Source organism: Marasmius oreades, chromosome 1 (assembly GCF_018924745.1).
Source record: "Marasmius oreades isolate 03SP1 chromosome 1, whole genome shotgun sequence".
NCBI classification, from domain to species: domain Eukaryota; kingdom Fungi; phylum Basidiomycota; class Agaricomycetes; order Agaricales; family Marasmiaceae; genus Marasmius; species Marasmius oreades.
The window spans coordinates 314689-336431 of NC_057323.1; the positions used below are offsets into that span (position 1 = coordinate 314689).

At 44.5% G+C, this 21743-nt stretch overlaps 5 protein-coding genes across 5 annotated transcripts; 2 read left to right on the forward strand and 3 right to left on the reverse strand.

Moving 5' to 3' along the window:
- Positions 1-2444: 2444 nt before the first annotated feature.
- Positions 2445-2651, forward strand: E1B28_000066 (uncharacterized protein; the record flags this gene model as incomplete). Its single annotated transcript, XM_043145863.1, has 1 exon — positions 2445-2651. One exon carries the CDS (start codon positions 2445-2447, stop codon positions 2649-2651), a length of 207 nt encoding a protein of 68 aa, XP_043014562.1.
- Positions 2652-3836: 1185 nt separating this feature from the next.
- Positions 3837-4254, reverse strand: E1B28_000067 (uncharacterized protein; the record flags this gene model as incomplete). The annotated part of the gene is made up of 3 exons (XM_043145864.1): positions 3837-3919; positions 3968-4193; positions 4249-4254. 3 exons carry the CDS (start codon positions 4252-4254, stop codon positions 3837-3839), a joined length of 315 nt encoding a protein of 104 aa, XP_043014563.1.
- Positions 4255-5228: 974 nt separating this feature from the next.
- On the forward strand, positions 5229-5408 carry E1B28_000068 (uncharacterized protein; the record flags this gene model as incomplete). Its single annotated transcript, XM_043145865.1, has 1 exon — positions 5229-5408. A coding segment is annotated over one exon (180 nt), but the record flags the coding sequence as incomplete, so codon positions are not given.
- Positions 5409-7432: 2024 nt separating this feature from the next.
- Positions 7433-10278, reverse strand: E1B28_000069 (uncharacterized protein; the record flags this gene model as incomplete). Its single annotated transcript, XM_043145866.1, has 4 exons — positions 7433-9892; positions 9953-10075; positions 10137-10217; positions 10273-10278. 4 exons carry the CDS (start codon positions 10276-10278, stop codon positions 7433-7435), a joined length of 2670 nt encoding a protein of 889 aa, XP_043014565.1.
- Positions 10279-16285: 6007 nt separating this feature from the next.
- Positions 16286-18863, reverse strand: E1B28_000070 (uncharacterized protein). The gene is made up of 11 exons (XM_043145867.1): positions 18399-18863; positions 17904-18339; positions 17674-17846; positions 17532-17607; positions 17418-17465; positions 17219-17363; positions 16985-17146; positions 16917-16926; positions 16609-16860; positions 16527-16548; positions 16286-16467 (listed from the first exon to the last, which is right to left on the reverse strand). Exons 1-11 carry the CDS (start codon positions 18834-18836, stop codon positions 16415-16417), a joined length of 1815 nt encoding a protein of 604 aa, XP_043014566.1. The 5' UTR covers positions 18837-18863; the 3' UTR covers positions 16286-16414.
- Positions 18864-21743: the final 2880 nt, after the last annotated feature.

A 21743-nucleotide genomic window follows, 5' to 3' on the forward strand; every position in this document is an offset into this window, starting at 1 on the left:
GTTCTGTATATATCGTCGGGACTTGCCACCTTCATTAGGCTTTATAGGTCTGTTATCTCCCCCGTTTAGTACCGGACTTTCGAGGTTTCCAAGATAGCAATATGTCACCGGTCATCTTCCCCTCGACCATACAGATCCGGAAGTATATACTATAATATAGCCAGGAAACTCACATGCGAAGAACGAACCGAAGAAAGAATATAAATATCATCGTGTGAGTTACACCAATATCAAATAGGAAGGTAAAAATTCATTGCTTCCACATCGATCTCGCTCGATCCTCTGATCATGAACCATTAAAAGAATTTTTCATTTGTTTTATTTACAGAGTTAGTAAAAGCGGGTAAAAGCGTCTACTTCTATCGTAGATTCCACTTCACACAGCCCAGTCCCCAGATACAACCACGAATGATAGTCAGATGTATACTAGGGGATACGGTGGGAGTGAGCGGAACCGATGGAGATTAGGGGATGGAAGCTTGAACATCTCGTCTCCAGCGGTTGCGGTTCTAAAGAGTGGTCAGAGAAGAGTAACACCGGTGCGTTTTGAACGACTGTATGACGTATAAATGAACAGAAACTGAGGTTCGCAAAAACAGAGCGTACGTACCTTCAAGTTTCATCTACCCGATCCACGTCCTTCCAACCCTCAAAATATGTGAAGACTCGACGTTCGGCCACACAAAGACCGGCGTATCGACTCATGAAGATTTGTGAGCCCAGGAAACGTTAAACACCTCCCGAATCAACAAACTTCGGAAAAATAAATAACACGTTCCAAATTCCGGTCTTGAATGCCTTACTAGTCATTACGTTTGATTGGCCATGCGTTATCATTGGCAGCTGTAGAGGAGTCCGTAAAGTTCAGAGTGGAACGTTGAAAATTCGCAGGCGGGCGTGGATCAAGGCTATCGGCATCCGTGGTCTACGTCAGCTATCTGTAGCTTTTCGAAAATGAAAAGATTCCGAATCGACGAAGAAGGACGAAGATCAGTGGAAATGTAACGCTCGTAAAAAGGAGACCCACGTACCTGCAACAAAACACGTCCTTCGAACCTCGAAACCCCTCCAAAACAAACTGCATACCGACTCAGGAAGGACTGAGGATCGAGAAAACGTTAGATCTGCCAAATGAACACATACGTATGTAACATGTCCCGAATTCCACCCTAATACACCTCAGAGGCCTCCGTCGTCTGGCGTTACGTATAATCCGGCATATCTGACACTTTGGAAGCTATGGAAAGAGTTCAATGTAGGGTTACGTTGGCGATGTAGAGACTGGGTAGGGGTGAGAGTTCAAACGTTCATGGACGAGTTGAGGGTACGATATGGTGTACAAGCGAAGGATTGTTGGTTCGAGTAGGCTTAAGTTCGTGCTGTAGGTAGGCTGGCAGATCGTAAGTAAATCGAGAGTGTTTGCACAAAGCGCTCCAAGAAATACCTTCGCGTAACCACACAACCACCTATTCTAACCCACCAGAGACCTCCACACCTTTACCCAACCCACAACGAATCCAAATCGTAGTTCCTGAATTCCCCAAAACGTTAGAACCACTACTTTGAATTGGAGCTCACCTTACATACCCCAATCGGCGTGCAAGGACACTTCCAAAGTTGACCTTCGACCCTGAGAACGCAACAACGTTGAGGAAATGTACGTAATTTTCTGAAGAATTCGATTGGTACGGAGGGTGGTGTGGATGAGCTGTACGAGGCAGGAGTCGCTTTAATACTAGATAGCCTGTAGCTGACTACAATTAGCATAGCTGTAATGCTAAATGAAGGCACACTTACCCTCCTTAGTCTTATACACACGAATCGCGTCCTTCCACCCTCGAGTTATCTCATGAACCCAGAAACCACAAGAGAGCTTCTGGACTAGTTAATCGGTGGAATGTTGAGTTTCGCACTCGTTCGACATTCCGAGTAACTGTTGTTGGCTGAACGAAGGCTGAGTATGGAGGGCACAGAGGTTCGGCAGAACTTCCAGCGTCCGGGTTTCTGCGCAAAGGATGTTTGGTGTAGGGCGACGGTGTCAGGGATTTCGCTACACGACAAGTTCAGCAAATAAAATCAAAAAGAGAAACATACCATTTTCTTAACAGCTCAATGGCTCGGCCAATGTGATGGTCCGATTACCGGCTGCCTTTGCTTTAGCTGGTGCTCGTGCATGGTCTTTCCGCGCCATCCTCCATCCATATCGACCCAACAGGACGATACACGTTTCCTCCGGCGTCTGGGATCGAGAATGGGAAGAGGTCAATTTTCTGTAAAGTAGGTTACGGCAGTCGCTGATGAACCAGGTTTTCGAAGGAGGGTTCGTGATTGGATCGAGGACATTTGAATGGAGGGTTGGTAGTGACGGCATCCCAAGGAAGAGACGGGTTGGCGGATATGAAATCTCATGAAGCTACGGGAAGCTATCAACGTCTACGCTCACCATGAACGAGAAGACTCTCCTTTCCGATCTTCGCCAAGGTCTGACTAGGTCTTACCAGCCGTATACTTCATCTCTCTCTAAAGCCTCCTCTCTCCCTGCTCCTAGCCTCGTTTATCAAGGCATCCATCCATCTCGACACCTCAAGTATCCAACCGTCCCTTTCACACCTGACTCAATGGTTCTCCCTCTCGGTATTCCTGTAACCTAAGTTGCTTATGAACGTAAAGATTTTCCGTGCTTCCTTTCGTTTGATTCTCGGTGAACGCGTTTTCCAAGGTTGACAGAGAAAGAAGTGTTGCCCCAGAACACCGAGAGGTCCAACGGCACTATTGTATTCTTCGCGGGTTCAAGGAACAAACAGTTGCGCGCGTAGTATGCCCACCAATTCACTCCAAATTGCACTGCCAGTCATCCCAACAGCATGCCCTAGAACCCGCACACGTAGATTGATATATATTGGGTTTATTCGTTCTGGGGAGATTTATCCGACGCTCCTCTCGACCATCTTCACTCGCATGTAGAAAAGTGTATATCGTGATTGTGGCTAGGCCGTGGTATGAATGCATACAGCACCCTGAAGCGCCGGAAATCGTTACGTCGATCGAGACTTCGTTATGATGGGTACCAAGAAGGAAGTAGGCAAGCCAGAGATTGCGATTTTGTGGAAGGCGAGGGTGGTTGTGAGCACCGTTAACGTAGTTACTTGGTTGATAGGTCCGAACGGTACGTTACTCTGCTGTATCGTTCCGAGCTTTCTTTGGGTATAGATCTATTGACGCGGTGACGCCGTCTTACTAGCGTAAAAAGTGAGTGGCGTCCTATGTACTAAAGAAAAATCAATTGATTCACGCACCGTATTTGGCAAATACCGAGAAAAAAAAATGACCATCGCATTCGAGAACTCAAATCAGGCTCGTATTAGGAGATCAGGTATCCTCCTTCTGTATTGTAAAGCTGGCGAAGGATTGCGTAGAATCTCTTACCCTTGATTTGTGCCTAAGAACAGTTTCGTCGGAGGATTGCCGGCCTGTAATTTTACAGTAGGCCGAAGCTGATAGGTCTGAAATTTGATGATATTTAGAACAAGGACATAAATGAACGGGGAAACGAGAATGCTATACCTGCGACTTCCTTAAATACCGATGGTGTTCGATGTGAGCGCCGACTTGTGCGGGTTCCATGGACGACGTATGAATTGATGATCTCTCCTTCTGCTGGTGCGTACGGTGGGCTAGCGATTCAAATTTTGAAGCTCGCAGATGTTGAGATTGTTTTCTGTGAGCTGCACGCAGTTCTCCTGGAGGTACGAGACACACTTGACAGGCTGTAGATGACTAAAACTTCAATTAACAGTAATGTAACACTCACGAATGGAGGCAACATACTTTCTGTCTCAGTCTCCAGATACCCGAATCAGCTCCCTCCAGCTCTGACTCACCTCAAGAATGAACTTCAGAAATCCATCGACACTGAAAACTGAGGAACATTCAACTTTGCCGGGTGAACTTTTGGATAGATACGTACCGTGTCCATAACTCTGCCTTGAATATGCGAAGAGCACTCGTTCTGAATCAGATTCATGTCTGGTATGGTCATTTTGAAGCTGCAGAAGCGGTCCGAGTTCTGGTAGGTTGAAATTTCGGTGGCGTTGCGGAGTGTGGGCGTATTCACAGATTCGAGGCCTGTGAAAGCGGAATGGCCGGGTATGAACGAAGTTGGAACGAAGTTCATTGGCCTTATAAAATAAAATCTGATTTCCATCTGTAGATAGAAGAATGGCTTGACTTTTGGACGGGGTGACATACCGTCATATAAACGCACAACCTTTCCAAACCGCAACAACCCAAAGTCGTTATAAGTATACAAATTTCAGCTTCTGAGTTCCGCAGGTGATAGATCATCAGAAACGGCCGGAACAGCTAGTTTAACTGAATCGCACCTTCCCTGTCCTAATAGATGGCGGTCTTCTGAAGTTTACTATCGACCTTTGCCGTTGGCAACGTTATGCTTTGAAGGGTTGGTGGACATGAGTCGTCTGCAGAAGGAATATGCCTGTTGGCTAGTGAGTGCAAGAAATGGTCCGTGGCCCGTTCGGGACGTTTGAGCCCGGAGGGACCTCCGGTTCAAAACAATGACCAAACATAAACAACTTTTGGACTGAGACCATCGCGTTCAATCGTTCGTTCCAGCTTATATGATCACCATATCATGATTTTCAGGTCGATTTGAACTTGTCAGGTGTGCATTTTGATTGACGATTTGGGGCCTAATAAACTAATGAATAATCATGTCTTCTAGCTTGCCTTCAAGTCGACACCTCTCGGGGGAAAAAATCGACAAGAGCAATGTCATCACCTTCCGAAGGACATTGACAAAATGACAGGACGCATCTGCTTCGGGATGAGATGGTTAGCGTCAGGAAATCCGCCTGGAGAGTAAGAGGGTGAAGATAGGTTAAAATCGCGTTTTACTTGGAAGGTCGAGGTTACCAAGATCTAGACGGTAGAGTTTGGTGAAACGTTATCGAGAGCGTTGTTGACAACCATCCAAATCCTTTCATCCATCCTCAGGTATGCTTCTTTTCCTTTTCAGGCCTCGTCAACTTCTAATGGCTTTATCCCCCATAGGCCCTCGCCTTCGAGCGTCTCGGCCTTAAAGGCTGCACCATCATCCGTGGCACGACTTCAGGAGGAGCTTTCAAGCTATTGCTTGGGTAGAATGTGGAAGGTTTATCGTGGACGGGAAGAGATGGAGGAGTATAGCAGGAGGCGAGGCTCGTGGGTCGATGGTGGAGGCAGAGACGAATGCGGATGCCATCGCTTGCGCTTCTTTACCTTCGACCACCACCGTCGTTGACTCGGTGATCAACACTGCCAGCAACGATCTATATACGACAGCTCAATGCGATTTCTTCGAAGGTAGCAGGGTGTCGAGATGGTGGTTACTGCTGTATAACTGGATCCTCGTACGTTCAAACTTAGCCTCTCCGCCTATTTATTCTATATCTGACTTTCTTCTCCTTACAGTGTAAGCTCGTAGAATCAATATCCATCGTTCGGGCGCTCTCAGTCAGGACAGATAAAGAAGACGATTATTACCATTGCGGCAACACGGTGAAGTGAATACTATCTTTGATCGTCAGTTCAATGCTAATACTACAGATGTCTTTACCCACAGCAGGCACGGTTCCTATATGGCCTCCGCTGTTTATTAACATGACATGAAATGGCTGTCAGTCTACACTGTCATCGTCCTGGGAACTACTTACCATTGGCACGACCACAAGCACTAGTCCGGCTACCCCCTCGATACGTGGAGAAAAGAAGACTTCTGGCATTTATAGTGGTCGACGCTATTCCTTGCAATCACCAAGCAATGGCGTCAGTATTCACTGTCACCGTTCCTGAGAACTACTCGCTATTGGCACAAACCCACGCGCCTCCCCAGTTACCCCCGATACATAGAGAAAAGATTCGTTGTGCTTGAAGGTATCTTGTCCTTTATGTTCGTCCTCCATAACTGTGGTTTACCCTGAACTAGCTCCCAAATCAATACAAGACCAATAAATTAGCCATCCTGAATGCTTTTTGGTCATCCACCGTCGGCTACGAGCCAAAGTCCGTAGGGATTGTATTGGACTTGAAAACGTGGAGGTGATTACACTCTTTCCTTTTCACGGACACTCTTATTCAACCAATCTATAGGCCTTTTTGGTCGTTGCGACGAACTACAGCCTGGAGAAATGAAGACGGAAGAGCAAGGGCCAAGCTCGGTAAGTAGCTTCTCTCTCGTGCTTCTGATGTCTTAATTCAACACGTCTAGATTGCCTACCGGCGCCGTTACATTTGCGACATTTACGACAGACCTACTCACGACAGAAAAAAAACTACGACGAACACTTGTCCAAGCTGCATCTCCTCCAGCCGTTCCCAGATATCGTACAACCCTCTACGAGCATCGTTGGTATCCGTTGAACCTCTGCCTTCTCGGGTTGCTCAATGTGATGCCGCCTCCCAACCCATGGCTGTGCACCCAGCAACGTCTTTCGCGTTGCGTCTCCTGGGCGCCGAGGGATGCCTTCGGTGTTCAGCGTTGACGCTCAGAGGAGACTGTGCATCCTGATTAGGTATTCGAGGGATGGAGTAGGAGGAATCATTCCAGGTGTGTCATCTCCAACGTCCTGGAGTTGAGATCTTGCTAACGCCATCCAGTCCCTCCATCCATTCTATGTAGCCGGCGCAAGATAGAAGTAGAATCTATCAGCGAACGAAATTGTCATTTGAGCTGCGACATTCGAAAACCACATATTCCCAACCAAACCTAAAGGGGTTTTGGCCGGATGTCTTCGCCCGTCCTTCATTATCATGCACGTCTCTTCAAATTGGCTCCGAAAGGCCAACTGTTTGGTGTCTCCCTGTGGCACACCCAAACTTTTCCCTATCCAAAAACTATCTTACACCGTCATATTACGAGCGCTCTTCTGCCCTACAGCCGGATTCAGCTACACTCCTACCCATAAACCCATTCCCTTGACAGTTTGCGTCTACGTTACTTGACAGGATGCGATGTTCATTAGGCGCCTGTCACTACGACATTGTACGAAGGCTAGATAATCGATAGACTTTACAATCACCAGCATTCCGTGTATAGGCTCCCTCACGTTTATGCTCTTACAACCTCAACACGAGCTGTAGTGCGGTTGGTCTCGACCCTCCGGTGACGCCGCGTTACTTTTCCCAAGTTCACATCTGCCTCTAGTTATCTTGTTGGGGGACACCATTTTCGGCTCTCGATTACCGTCTACTCCCTCTACTACACAATGACCAAAATACCCCTTTCTGAACAAACCTTACGTCTTCATTCTAAACCAACATTTGAGTCTTATGCAGTCTTGTTTCTTATACAATACATGATCGTTCGACGTAAAACAAAGTTCATTTGGATATAGTACAAGTATCGAACAACGGAACAACATATCCAGATCATATCTCAAACATTGTTTTCGGCATCTGGTCCCCCAAACATCTCATGTTCATCTTCACTTTTACGCCGCTGCCTAATGTGATTGTATGGGTCCTTTCCCTTTCCCTTTGTTATGTCTGCTTTGCTGTGGTGTTCGTTGCCACTGCTAGTTTGGGAGAATGTATTGCAAGTTCTGACAGCTTCTGTACCATCTCCTGGTTGTTTGTTATTATGAGAGGATAGCCGTGCTTTGTCCCCTGCATTGCTATCATCCTTTTCATACCCAACAGCTTCCATAGACCCTGCCACATTCCCAGTGTGTAGTCCTCTGCTAGTACCAAAAGTGGGTGCATCTGTGCTCCTAATCCCATCATCTTCAATCCTATTGCTTCCATCTCCTTCAGGATTCCCTCCTGCTTCCACTCCAGTGTGAGTTCTCTCTGCTTTCCACCAACCCAAAGATTCCCCAGTCCACCTTCTATATTTGGGTATAGGTTCAAATGAACGAAGGTCATGTATACAATCCAAAGCATTCACCCATCGCTGAATGGCAGTATAGGTGCAATAGTGAACCAATTCAGGTTCTTCGATCAATTTCTTGTTGATAAATGTTAGGAAATCCAACCCCTGTTCTGAGAAGATTATGGAAGAGGGTGGTGGGGCATGGAGAGGTTCCTGTGAACTGTCTTTGTTTGCTGACTCTGGATTGAGGATATTCAGCATGAGTGAATGTGAAGCATGCTGTATGTGAGTGGACAGCATCAAAATCAATTTTTTCTTCTCCCATAATTTATCAACTCTGTCCCAACACTTCTCATAGGAGTCCAACACAGGTACAAGGACAGATGGAGGTGTTGATGCATCCTTCAAGAGGTCACGAAGCTCATCCATGAATGGTGGAAAATAACCCAGAACAGGTTTGAAATGAGAAGGCGGCAGCCCATGGATGTTTCGTAAGTGTTTCAATACCTCTATCCATCCTTCATGCTGTGAACGCAATTGGAAGAAATTTCTTCTTCCACATATTTTGTTGTGTAAGAACATGAGGAAATCAAGACCACTGTTGGATGCTAAAGTTGTTGACCCTATATCCCTCCCCAATTTTATGAATGAGAGGATGGACCTGGTCAACCTCTGTATCAGATCAAGTTGGCTTTTATAATCCAATTCATCCCAGTGCTGCATATGAAAGTCCAATGCTTCTTTGCGCCAATCCTTGTGTAAAGCCAAGAGTAATGTGTCAGGACAGAAAAAGGCCTGATTAAATTGGCTACTCTGAGACTCCTTGAGACAATGCCAAAGATGTGTTGCTCCTTGCTTGGGGAAGGTGTGTGTAAGGAAATTGTGATCGAAAGTAACCAACAAGTGTTGGAAACATAAAATCTGGAAAGCAAGGTTCAAATCATGTGTTGACAAATGATCACCAAACAAATCATTGTCACTCCTGGTGACTGAGAAACCTTTCAGAGACTTGTTTAGGTTGAATCCAACTGGTGAACCCCATAAATCAAAAATGGTGTGCATGACTAAATGGATGGGTAGTTCATCCAGCACATTCTGCAGATGGGGTAACATAGATGGAATGTCACAAGTCTCCTGTACTAGCCACCGAAAGCCCATGAGTTCATAGAGGTCAGGGCAGTATGCAATCCTTGAGAATCGCTCAACAATGCTCAGGTCAAGTGTTGTCCAGCTGGAGGGTTTTAAGACATTTTTTGTTATGATTTTGTTGAGATCATCTTGAGAGATGCTCCAGTACTGATGGAACCAGCAAAGGAAAGAGAAGAGAGACCGTCTACAAAATGGAAGGTGATATGTAGCAGAAAGGAGCTGGAACATAAGCCATGATTGGGGAGATTTGTAGGGGCATACAAAATTGATTAATGGTAGACAATCTATATCCTTTGGCTGAAGGAATGACCAGTCTTGAGCAAAATATGGATAGGTTTGGAGGACTTGTTGGACAATACTGATGCCAGGAAGGAAGGTTGTTATAAAGTAGAAAAGCATGGCTGCTCCAACAACAAACAGTGCAAATCCAAATGGAATAGGATGTCGGCTCCATAATAACTCCAATACTCCTGTAAAAAACAGGAAGAGAGCAACTTCCAGCAAGATGGGGAGAGAAGCAAGGATTTTGGGAACATGCCATCTCTCAAAGCTCTGGTAACGCAACCATCTGAGGGCTAATGCTTGGCCTGGTGTCCGTGTATTGATTTGACGTTTATGCTCACGAACCCATTGCTTGCAGAGGAGTGCAAACAGAGCATCAACCAGAGCAATGATGAGGCTAAGGAACCAGAATGTGTTTATACGGATGTCAGAGGAGGAGGGGGTAAATGTTGGGGGTTGGGGTAGAGCAGTGCCATTCATCTGCCAGTAAGAGATTTGTTGTAGAAGGGTAACAGTGGTGTCTTGAGGATTTTCTTTTAACCACTGGTATGATTCTATTGTAAAAGCAGTGACAACTGCAGAAAATAAACCAGCCTGTTTAATGAGGGTAGAGAGTTAGAGCTTATTGGTGCAACATGGCATTATATAACTCACAAAAACTAGAAGTGTGTCAATATCTTCTTTATATCCCCCCACCATGTCCTCATCAAAAGCAACAACTGTCTTTGTAATTGCAGCCCAAGATTCCTGCAATGTTGGTTTTGCAGACTCTGGATCCTGAGTATAAATTTTAGTCAGTAAGGCTATAGACATGACAGACAAAACAATGAGGGCCTACTGGAGGGAAATCTATTCTTTTTTCTTCCTCTTTCTTGATCAAAAATTCATATAATAGCTTGAGAGTTGGGTCAGAGGGTGCCTTTCAAAACAGTTTGGTTAGCAAGAGGAAAGGGTTCATGATACTCATGACTCACCTGCATGGGGTCCTTTCCATTGCTGTCTAAAGGCTCCTTGGATATAGGTTCTGAGGAATTCTAAACTATCTTCAGGGAATGGGAAAGACTATTGGCATTTGAGCAGACATACTGTTTCTTTTTTGTATTTATCCCCATCTTGTAGTGGTATTAATTTTTGTTTTGGGTCCAGATTCTAGATATCAAAGTGAGTACTTTGTAGACTCTTAAGCTCAATCCCAGTAAATGTACCTTTGAACCTTCATTTGAAGTCATTCTGCAGCAAGTAACAGATGTCAAGGGTGTCAACAATATAGAAAAAAAAACAGGGCAGAGTGAGTGTGGGATGAGAGTGTTGCACTCTCTGGGGCTTTGCATGGGTAAAGGACTTACACTCCAAGGGAAAATCCATCACTACCTGTGCTGAAAAGGCAGTGTCTGATTCCATCCCAGCTGTTACATGTCAAGTGCATACAGCAACTGTGAATGATGAATTGATGTTGATGATGATTATCCACCTAAGGTCCCAATGGGTTAGCCCTGGCACTTGGTATCAATAGGATAGACATGCACAGGCTGCCACTGAGTTGGCAGACAAATATGGCCATATCTATAGCACTTTTCCCTTACTGTTGTGTGTGGTCTGTGAATTGCAAGGAACTCAATTCAATTATTGATGATTATATCCAGGCATGTAAGGTTACTTGAACCCTGAATAAACTTGAAGACAGCACTTTCATCCAATTTTCATCCCAGTTTGAACTGAATAAATAGACCTGAAGAAATTCTGAAGAGCAGCGAGGGTGGTGGTACATGTCACTTTTCCCAAACCATATCAATCTGAATATAACACTCAGTTGCATTCCAAGAAGATAATCAAAATCTTTGTTGTATAGAATCTGGCCTGTAAGTTTATTGCTTCAATCTCAATCTCAGGCTCACTTACAATTTTTAAAAAAACCATTTGATTTATTTACAGAATTAAGAATGAAAGTCTGTGAAAAGAATCCGAGGTCTGAAATTTTAGTCAAAAAAAAAACTATGTTTATCATAGCTTCCACTTCACAAAGCTGGTAGTGTGACTTAGTTGAACTATGCTACAAGGTTCTTTTTGCACTCTAAACAGTGCTATAGAGCGACATTTATCATATTAAGAACTAGAAGTGAGCCCGAGTTGCTAGTTAAAGCTAGTGTCGCTAGTTAGGTGTGCCATAGGCGCAGCTAGGCCAGCTAGAGAGAGCCATAGATTGTGTTGGAAAACTGTATGACTGTTTGAAACCTGTAGAACACTATGAGCAGAGGACTTAGACAAAGTTCTACTCTCTACATTCTACTATGCACTGGTATACCAAGGGATTGTATTATTAGAAGACTTGTAGTCTTCACAGAACTGTTTGTAGCAGAACTTGACAGAGTCTAAAGACCTTCATACTAGGAGTACCTACTTCTACGGGGGATTTAGTTGACAAGAATTCGGACATAGGACCATCTAGACTAGGAGAAATATGACATGACTATAGATTGGTTCCTGATCACAGGAAAGACAATAAGAGATGATATGAATGGCAGATCGTGGATAACATATCTAGGAACCAGGCAGGAATGATTGATGGATCTCGAAATTCTTTTTGTTCATGCGCTATAGCAACTTGAAACACTTGATCTGTATGCTGAGACCACTTGATCTGTATGCTGAGACCACTTGGACACACAAAGTCCATATGATTTGATACCGTTGAAAATGCAATTCAATAGTAGAATAAGCTCCATAGGCAGAAAATACCATATGGTATGCCTCCATGCAATTTTTAACATTTAATAACATTTGAGTTATAAAATATGGGAGTGTAGGACTAGAGTGAGCCTGAACTACTAGTCAAAGCACAAACCTCTATGTGAGACTTTAAACTGTACAAAAAGTACAAATTCGGAAGATGAGAGACTTTGTGAGGTTTCGAAAACTGTAGAAACTTCAAGAAGCAGCCTCTTAAAAACCTTCATCTTTTGTTTGGAAGGCCTTGTCTTACTTGCGGAATGCTTGGAGTGAACATAGGGAATTTATTGAACACTTTGCTTTGGCTTTGTGAAGTAATGTTGGACAACTCAGACTTAAAGGATTTATAACGATGGATATATCGGACAAAGGACCTACATGTGGATTTAGGATAGAAATATCCAAATCACATGCAGTCACAAGGAAGGATAGGATTATAACATATTAAAATAAAGGAAACCCAGACCTCGCAAAGTTTACATGACAATTGTTGCTGGAAACAGGACCACAGGAAAATGTCAGAAACGGCAACTGGACCTTTCCCAATTAAGGGAGCAACAGGATACAAGTGAAACAGGACATATGTTTCCAAGGATATGTGGAGGACTCAGGGACTTCAGGAAGTCTAGATCTTGTATTGTACCTGATTAGGCAAGTTTCTGTTCGACTGAAAGGGATTTTATTATTATCTTCGAGTTTCTTACATATCTTATTAATGCTCTCAGCAAGATCACTGAGAACTTTAAAATAGACTTCAAGGTGGGGTTTTTATAGGTTCAATGTCAGGAGTCGATCCTTGGGTGAGGCAAACTGACAATCAAAGGGAAAAAGAATGACTCCTAGGTAGGATTGACCAGACAAGAGTGAAGTTCTACAGTACACTTGGAGTACTTATATACTACACTACTTAAGGAGTAAGGGGTCAAGGAGGTAGGAGCCTCCCTATTTACGATGGTCTACGGCAATTGCGAGTCAGACAGAGTGGTCAACAGTGAGGAGCCGAAGGGATCAAAGCGATGGCGATTGCAGAGATCGGGACAATCAAGTGTGAAAACAGAAGGGGTCGCGATAACACGTGAAGCACTATGGAGGAGTACTTGGAGTATGATGAGCTCATGGCATTCAAACAATATATTCTGTGTTCACAAATTCACAACAAAGGCCTTGTCAGGAGGCTGAACCACTTATGCATATGCTGGGCCTCAAGCCCTGACGCTGAGGATAGCATATGCCTATAACAACCCAACACCCACATAGGGTGTGCTCCGAGGGGTACCAACCCCTGGTACTCCAACCTACTATGAGATTGTACTCCAGACTAATGCTGGCGAATTATCCTATGGGCCTATCAGCAATAGAGGATGACAAGAGCTGGTGGCCAAGGAGAATGAATAATAATGATATCTGATACCATGAATATCTGTGAACCATGTGGTGAACCGTACGACGAACTGCACTCCCATAACAAGAGTAAACCTTCGGCAATGAGAGTGTCCTGTGATGAGGACCGTATCCTCACGAGCTAGTACTCCAACGGTGACGAGAGCATACAATAGACGGTACCCAATGTACACCAATGTAGTGTACCACATACCTAATCCATGTGTACCCCATCCTGTACTCTAATGCAAGGGAAGGGACTCTAGGACGAGTCCAGACAACAACTGAATGGTGAGTCCCCTAATAAAGGCAACCTGGACAATGTAGAGTGACAGAGTGAATGGGGCAGAGGCAAAAGGCAACGATAGGAAAAGGATAGAGAATTAGGACAAAGAGGTGATGAAAGGAGATCAAATTCTAGGGAACTACATACTACTAAGTACTCCTTATATACCTATCTAATAGAAAGGGTTGTACTCCTATACCAATGACCCCTTCTCCTAAGATTAGGAGTACTCTCCTATGAATCGACCCATTTCACATGATATTTCCCTTGATCGTATATCGAGTCCAACCGCAGTTGACTCTATAGGTGGAAAAGTCAACAGTAGGTGCTACCCCTGGTTCAGTTCATGGCAGGCTTTCTACGAAGTTCACTACTTTGATGAGGTGTTCTAATCTTTCCAAGTTCAAATAGACTAATCAATTCAATTCAAATGCAAGTCCAGATGACTCTTCAGGTTCAGGTGTTCCAAGAACCAAAGTGCCAATAATCCAAATCAAATTTCAAAGTCCAAATCAATCTTTTCCAAATACAACACCAACTTCGAAGAAGTGGGGCAAAGTATGAGCCAGAGTCTCCTAGTGAAAGCACTTAGGCTTCTGTTGTAGGTTACTGGGGAAATACTGCTGCTACCACCCCTCCTTATATACACTTTTTCTAATAAATAATAATCAAAAGTCGAAAATATAGTAAATTGTCAAAGATACTGAGAAATCCCTTTCAGAGATACCAAAGTACTCTTAATCAGGTATAGTACATGTTAATTAGATACAAAACTGTCCAGACTATAATATTTCAAAGTTCTTTTCCTATTATTTTCCTTGTTCCTCTTCCGAGTCAGATATCTTCAACATGTGAATCTGAAGATGCTACTGACCCCTTTATGTTTCCAAGGCAAGTCCCCAAGGGATCTCTTGTTCTCCCTTGTTCTATCCGATCTGGAATAGTCTGAAATGTGTCATTCTGCATCCCAGAGGTTGTTTCTATGGTTCTTTCTAGGTAGAATATCTGTTATTCCTTTTCTAATCGAAAGTCAACGACATCCACCCCTTTTTCTGTTTCCAGTCATAAGTTACAGCCACTGGCATTATTTCTGTTCCTTTAAGTCTGGAATGGACTTTAGATAGTTACATCCGTCTTTTCAACCAATATTGAAGAAATCAATAAATTGATAGTAAAATCAAATGTCCCCTTGTTTGCTACCAGTATTTCCGAGTGAGACAAGGCTTTTGCAAATGAACAAAGGTTTTTAAAGGCTGCTCCATCAGTTCCTACAGGTTTCAGAATGTCAAAGACTCTCATCTATGGGGTATTTCATACTTTCTGTACTTTGGATAACTTGCAAACAGACCCGTGCTTTGACTAGCAGTTTGGGCTTACTCTAATCCTCATATTCTGTTCCCATTTTGATCATATTAAGTATAAAAATGTTTAAAATGTGTTTATTTAGGTACTAGTAGGCTCTATCCGCAATACTGCATACATAGAAAAATTTGCTAAGCACTTGGGAGAATTTTTCTAAGTATGCAGTCTGGCATGCATGTGGGTGTAAAGCAATCAAAACAGCTAACACTACCCTGCATCTTGGCCTTGATTAAATACAAGCAACACTAGTAGCCTCAGCATTTGCTCTGAATAATAAACTATTCACACTAGTATACACTTATCTACATACTTTCATTTACGTGAACTATGATCAACTCACTTCTTCTCAACCTTCATGTCAGGTTGAGATTGAGTTGAATTTTTGAAAAATTGAAATTGAAGTTAGACTTTTTAAGATTGAGATTTGAATTGAATTTTTAAGATTGGGTTGAATTAAATTTTGAGAGCATGATGGAGATTACTATATTCTACAGGGCTCAGAGCTACTAATAATATTGTTCACAGTGGGCACTTAAAAGGTTGCTCAAAATAAATTTAAATTTTTGATTTGAGTTTGAGTTGAAAGAGATGTCATGACGTCTCCGGTTTAAATGAAATGCATGAATTTACTGACTATTACTGGACACTGTTATTTTTATGCTACATGGACTCCTCAGAAGACTCTTTCCAACCACAACCACCGGCGGGGGTGTGCGAAGTGGAAGTTATGATAGAAATAGTTTTGACGATAATCTCGGGTCTCGGATTCTTTCAAGCCTTTTTTAATTTTGTAAATGAATTAATTGAAATCTTTTGTAGGGTATTTACCAAAGGTTCGGAGCAACGAGTGAGCCCGAGCTCGACGCCGAGGCAAGCTTCTCGCGTGCGGGCTGGACTCGGGAATCTCTGACTAAAGAAGAAGACGATGCGAAGAGCAAACCCCCAGATCCAAGAAGCCCTGTCCCTGAATGACGGAAAGTCGAGTGACAGAAAAGTCACCGGCGGAGGAGGAAGGAAGTATCATCAACAGTATGTTACTATTCCAGCCTAGTTCCATTCGGCGTTAGATTTACAAAAAATCACAGCACATGATTTATTTAAATAAAGGTGAAAGGAACAGTGGCAAAGGAGCGGTCGCCGAGGACTGCTTATACCGAAGAGCACCTGGTTACCGGTTACCTCCCGCTGTAAGTGATAGCAATCAAAAACCGACAGGTCCACTTGGTGCACCAGGTCACGGAGTGGTTCAAGGAACGAATTGCGTATATAAAGGATGTCCATGCTATGTACAACGGCTGTTTGTTTTTTACTTATTCAACTTGGTATACAAGGTCAATTATGGCAAACGTTCAAACAAAGTTTCAAGTGAGAAGATCCTTGAGCTTCTTGAAGTTCGGAGTGCCAAGACCGGTGACTAGCAGATACGTCAGTACATCACGATTCAGCTCCTTCTCAGAAAAAGATGATTCGTACCAGGATCCCATCCTTTTGTCGCCTGAAATATTCTTCATTTAGTATCGATAGCTCATCATCCATGCGTGTACTGGCTACTCACATTGAATCCCGGAGTTCCGCAACCAGGGTTATTCCCGAATACGATATCGTTGAACCCATCACCGCCTTTACTATAGATCAACGGATTCAAGAACCCGAGAGGAGGCTGGCCTTTCTTCAACCTAGCATCGTTCAACAAAGCTACAATACCGGCAAATGTTGGAGATGAAGCGGACGTTCCACCGATGGATCTCGGTACACCATTGAGCCAGATTCTGAAGCGAAGGCCTTGAGCAGCGACGTCCGGGAAAGCCTTGTTAGATATGTATATGAATTAGCGCAATCACGGTGCAGTGGGATTTTCCTCACCCGTCCTCCACTACAGTGAACATCAGTCGAGTGAATCATAAGGCGGTTGACATTAGGAAAAAGCTCACGGGTTGAACAAGCCCTTGTATAGACCTTCAGGAAGTTTCTTCAAGTAGGCATTAACCGCATTCTGCTGGTATTTCGGTTGCGACCAGTAATCGCTGAAACCGCCTCCCGAGAAATCTACGGCGATTTCAGGGACATTTACAGTACCACCTACAGCGGTAACACTTGCGTAGGTATTCAAGGTCAACAAATGGTGGCACGCTCGAGTGAACACTTGAAACTGGGATTTTACTCACAAGGGACAACCCGCAGGGAAGCTTGGCATGAACTTGGTGACGTTTCTGCCATCGTTGGTGAAGCATTGTTGTAGTGCAGGGTCGGATTCACCATCCCCAACACCTCCATCACCGCTAGAGAAGAAGAGAGAAACTCCCCGAGCACCTGGTTTGTGAATTTGTTAATAGACAAACCTGAGTCCACTCGAAGAGAACATACCGAGCTGAGCGAACCCGTTACATGCACGGCGGGCATAGTTTTTCGGTACTATCATAAGTAGCTGATAATCAGAAACAGTGGCTCTTATGCAGAAAAGGGCATTAAACAACTGACCAGTCTGTTCGGCCTCCCCGTAACTTGTGGAAATGACTAACGGAATCTCTTCTTGTGCCAGGACAAAGTCGAGCCACTATTTTTTGGAGCCAAAAAGAATCAGTCGGGAACGTCAGAACCACATTAAAGGTGAGAAACGAACATCGTTGTAAGGTTCGTTTGAATTTTCGGGTTCGGTTGCGTCGGGCTTGAATGGGGGTCGGCCAGCGGTAGACCAAAATGTCGATTTGATGGGGAAAGAAAGACCGAATGCGAACTGGACGTCTAGATTCGCTTCAGCGCCAGCCTCTGACAGGTTCTGGGAGTTGATTCCTCCTAAGGTACTATCGGTTAGGCCATTTCGGATATCGGAGATCTAAGACGGCGGCTGACCTTTAACGGAAACAAAATTGAAGCTAGTGTTCAAGGCGTCAGGTCGCTGTTCTGTATAAAATGACTGCAAATCTTGAATGTTGGCGAACTGTTCGAGATATCCAGTGATTCCGATTGAGTTATTAATGTTGGCAGATGGAGTGTAGCCAACAGCGTTGTAGAGTTGCTGCAAACAGGAAATGGTGATGGTAGTATTGCAGGTGGGATCGACGGGAACGTGAGCGTCGGCGTTCAAGCTCGAATCCAACTTCGGAGGTTGAAATTCCTTTACTGCATCCTCGACAGAATGGATGGTGGTCTTCATACCCTTGAACCGGGCGAACATGGTCGTGGGTTGGATAACATCGATGTGAGCGTGGAGATGGTCTGGAAGACTGTAGCTTGTAGTACGGACGAACTCGTCCCCACTCTCAACGTGTTTCCATACATAGTACGTCTGCAATGCGGGGAGCCTATTATAATGTGTCTCAAAATGTTCAAATGGAGCAATCTCACCGTGTCCAAAAGTTTCTCGGCAACTGAAACGGGCACAGTAAGATACACCCAATCCTTCGCTGGGGACCGTTCGAGATCAGCTTCTTGGAATCCGTGAGAGGCTAGCCATGCGGTAACAGAGTCGATGCTTTCCGGGTGAGGGGCGACCAATTCTTCCACCTCTTCTTTGGACAGATGTTGACCATACCTCTCGTGGAATGGGTCGGAAATCTCGTAGAGGTGCTCTTCAAGAATGTGGAAGTTGGGTTGTGGAAGGCCAATCCTAAGTTCGATTTTGTGGTCAGGGTGTGGTCGGTTGTGTTGGGCCCATCCCCGAGGAGGCAAAACGCTCTCTTTGACCGTGGACGTGGACGGTACGTGGATGGTTGAGCCAGCAAGGGAGAATGAAGCAAGGGCCAAGGTGAGCACGACACGGCGAACGACGGATGACGACCACATCCTCGAAGGAGTGGGGGTTGGAGTGGGTGATGCGGATCCTTCGAATAACAGGTTTTATACACTCAACCGAACAACCGGATTTGATAAGTATTTCGTTACTTGGTGTTCCATTCAGTGCGTCCACATGGCACACGTCAGTCAGCTTGTCTGTAACCGTCCTTTCTGATGAAACGATATAGTTTAAGATAATTACAGGTACGTTCTCAAGCTTCTCGAAATTGGAGTTCCTTGAAGGTGACTTCGTTCAAAACACTCACACCATAAAGACGCAGGGTTTTTTCGTGTATTGAAGGTAGCTAAATCAAGAAGGAAGCTGATAGCCGGCTAATCAAATTGCCTTTGATTTATTTCCCACGCTCAGACCGGCTCCTTCCGAAGCCGCCAGTTATACTGTATGCCACATGGTAATCTGTATTGAAGTACGACTCATTCCCCATTTCTTCGAGGTCCTACCAATGTAAAACTATTCCATCAGGAGCGTTATGTTTCAGTGTTGTTTCAGCGTCAAAGGTTGATAGAAAACTCATGAGTTTCAAGGCCGCCATCTGGGACACGGAAGGAAGCTGAAACATCTGTTTTGAATTGCGAATTGAGCTCTATATTATACAAGGTCAAAAGGGCTTCGGATTTTGATGTGGTGAATGGACAACGACAGTTGGTCGTGCGTATCATGCGAAGGTAAGTATATGTTGGCGTGCTCTGCTCAAAGGCACTCAAGTTACTCACTTTTCTTGTGCACTTACAGACACATATGCCAACCTTCCTTTGTCCATACCCCATTCCGCCGCTTTCCCGACGGCGCCTTCAATGAATGTGGACATCCCTGACCTACGCACAGCAACGCCGCCGAGTCTCCAACGTAGCAGCTTCCAAACGGTCTGAAACGCTTGAGCCTTGACAATGCATAGCTCTGGTCGGAAAAAGGCTTGTCTTGCGTATCTAAGGCAGATTCAACACGGCACGTATCCCTCTCAAAGTTATTTACCCAGTGAAATTGAACATTCCTCGGTTGTCAGCCGTTTCGAAGCCGATTGGGATGTGTTTTGAATTTCTCAAAGATTTAGTCTTGAGATGCTTTGAGGACTGGAAGGACGTGATTCGGGTGTGTGGGATTGATAGCCTGAGTATGTGTCTTCATTACATCCGCGTTGATTATAGTCATCATGCAGCCCATCAAACGCAACTCATATCTCCGAAAAGCTACGCACAGCTCGTACCACCCATCCCAACGTCTCCGCGGTTGGTTTGCCGCCCTGACCTTCCGCAACGTCGCTGACTTTTCGATGTTAATCCTCGACCTTTCGGACCTTTCTCTTTGGACTCTTTCGGAGAAAGTAAAAATGCCTTTCAATCTCTGTGTTCTGGGACGACACCGCTTCAAATTGCGGATCGATGAACCTCGGATTAAAAATTCTTAACTGACGCTCCGGATTTCTCCATCGACCTTGAAAAGCGCGTTCTTCGAGAACCAAGCCAAGGAAGCAAGGAAAATCTATATCTTCATCCTCATTAGTAAACAGGGAGTTACTATTTCCTACAAACGATCGTCCTGCGCCTCCCAGTAACCCTCTTTCGTGTGGAAGGAGCCCGAGGTCAAGTCTGTCAAGAGCTGTTGAGGAAAGCGAAAATGGCGCCAACAGCCACTCCTATTTCCGAATAATCGAAGATAGATGGCAGTCTTCATGTCCACAGTCCTTCTGAGTCTTCGTATGGCTGGCCAGGGTCAACGAATCTGCCGCAACAACAGATCATTTTAGAACATCCATCAAGAGCGATGTAGCCACTGGTCTAGGCATCCTGCCCGAAGTTTGAAGAGATGGATATGTAATATGTTGTTCGCTGGAAAAGTAAAAGTCCGTTTGTTTCAGAGATCGGTTTGCCATAATTGACCTTCTACACCCAAGTTGAATAAGTAAAAAGCAAAAAATCGCTGTACTTAGTATGGACATCCTTTATATATGCAATTCGTTCCTTGAACCACTCCGTGACCTGGTGCACCAAGTGAATTCGTCGAAGCATCAGGTGCATTTGAACGACTATGTATGGCGTGATTCAGCGTAAACCTAAGGTTTGCAAAAAGTGTGTGTACGTACTTCAAATTAGTATCCGACGTATGTCCTTCCGGCACAGCGGAATGGCGTTGGTCAAAAATATTGATATCCGTGTTGGTCTGTGTGGCTGGACGTAGCTTTTTTCGCGGGATTAAACGGGCTGTAGATTACTAGAATTGACAGAAATGTAACGCTCGTGGGATGGAGGCCCACATACCTTCACTGGTAGGACCCAAATCCCGTATACCACGCCCTTCCAGCCCTTCCAGCCCTCAAAACACCTCCAAAATAAGCCTTCGGAACCAAGGAAACCTTCACGTTAACTCAGGCACGACTGAAATTGAGCGAACGTTGAATTCTGCCGAATTGCTAATGGTTTCGTCAATTTTTTTTGGATAAACGTAGAGAATAAGGAACTAGCCTCAAATATAAAGTGATATATAAACGTAAAAGTCTTCAGATATGAGGTCTCTGAAAGGAATCGAGGACGGTGAAAGAACGATAGTGGTAGTGAGCGGAAGAGCTGGTAATTTCACACCGTGACCGCGTGTAGGTCACAACTCTTTCCTCGACCACTATGGCGGTTTGACTCTTGAGCTTGAGGTTCCCATCTGTGTCTCCGTTCATCTTCACGCTCTGGTTGTCTATATCCTTTCTCGGTAGCCTAGTTCTCGATTTCCACGACTTTCGGGCGTCAACACTAGCTCAAACACTACTGGCATAGCAATCTTGGATGTCTGTTTGACTCGGTACTGGGTGTACAGGTGCGTGAATTCGGTCATTCAATTCGTTCAGTTTGATGACTATGACGAAGCTTCCAGCTTTCGGAACACTCTCAAATCGGGGATCGAGAGTC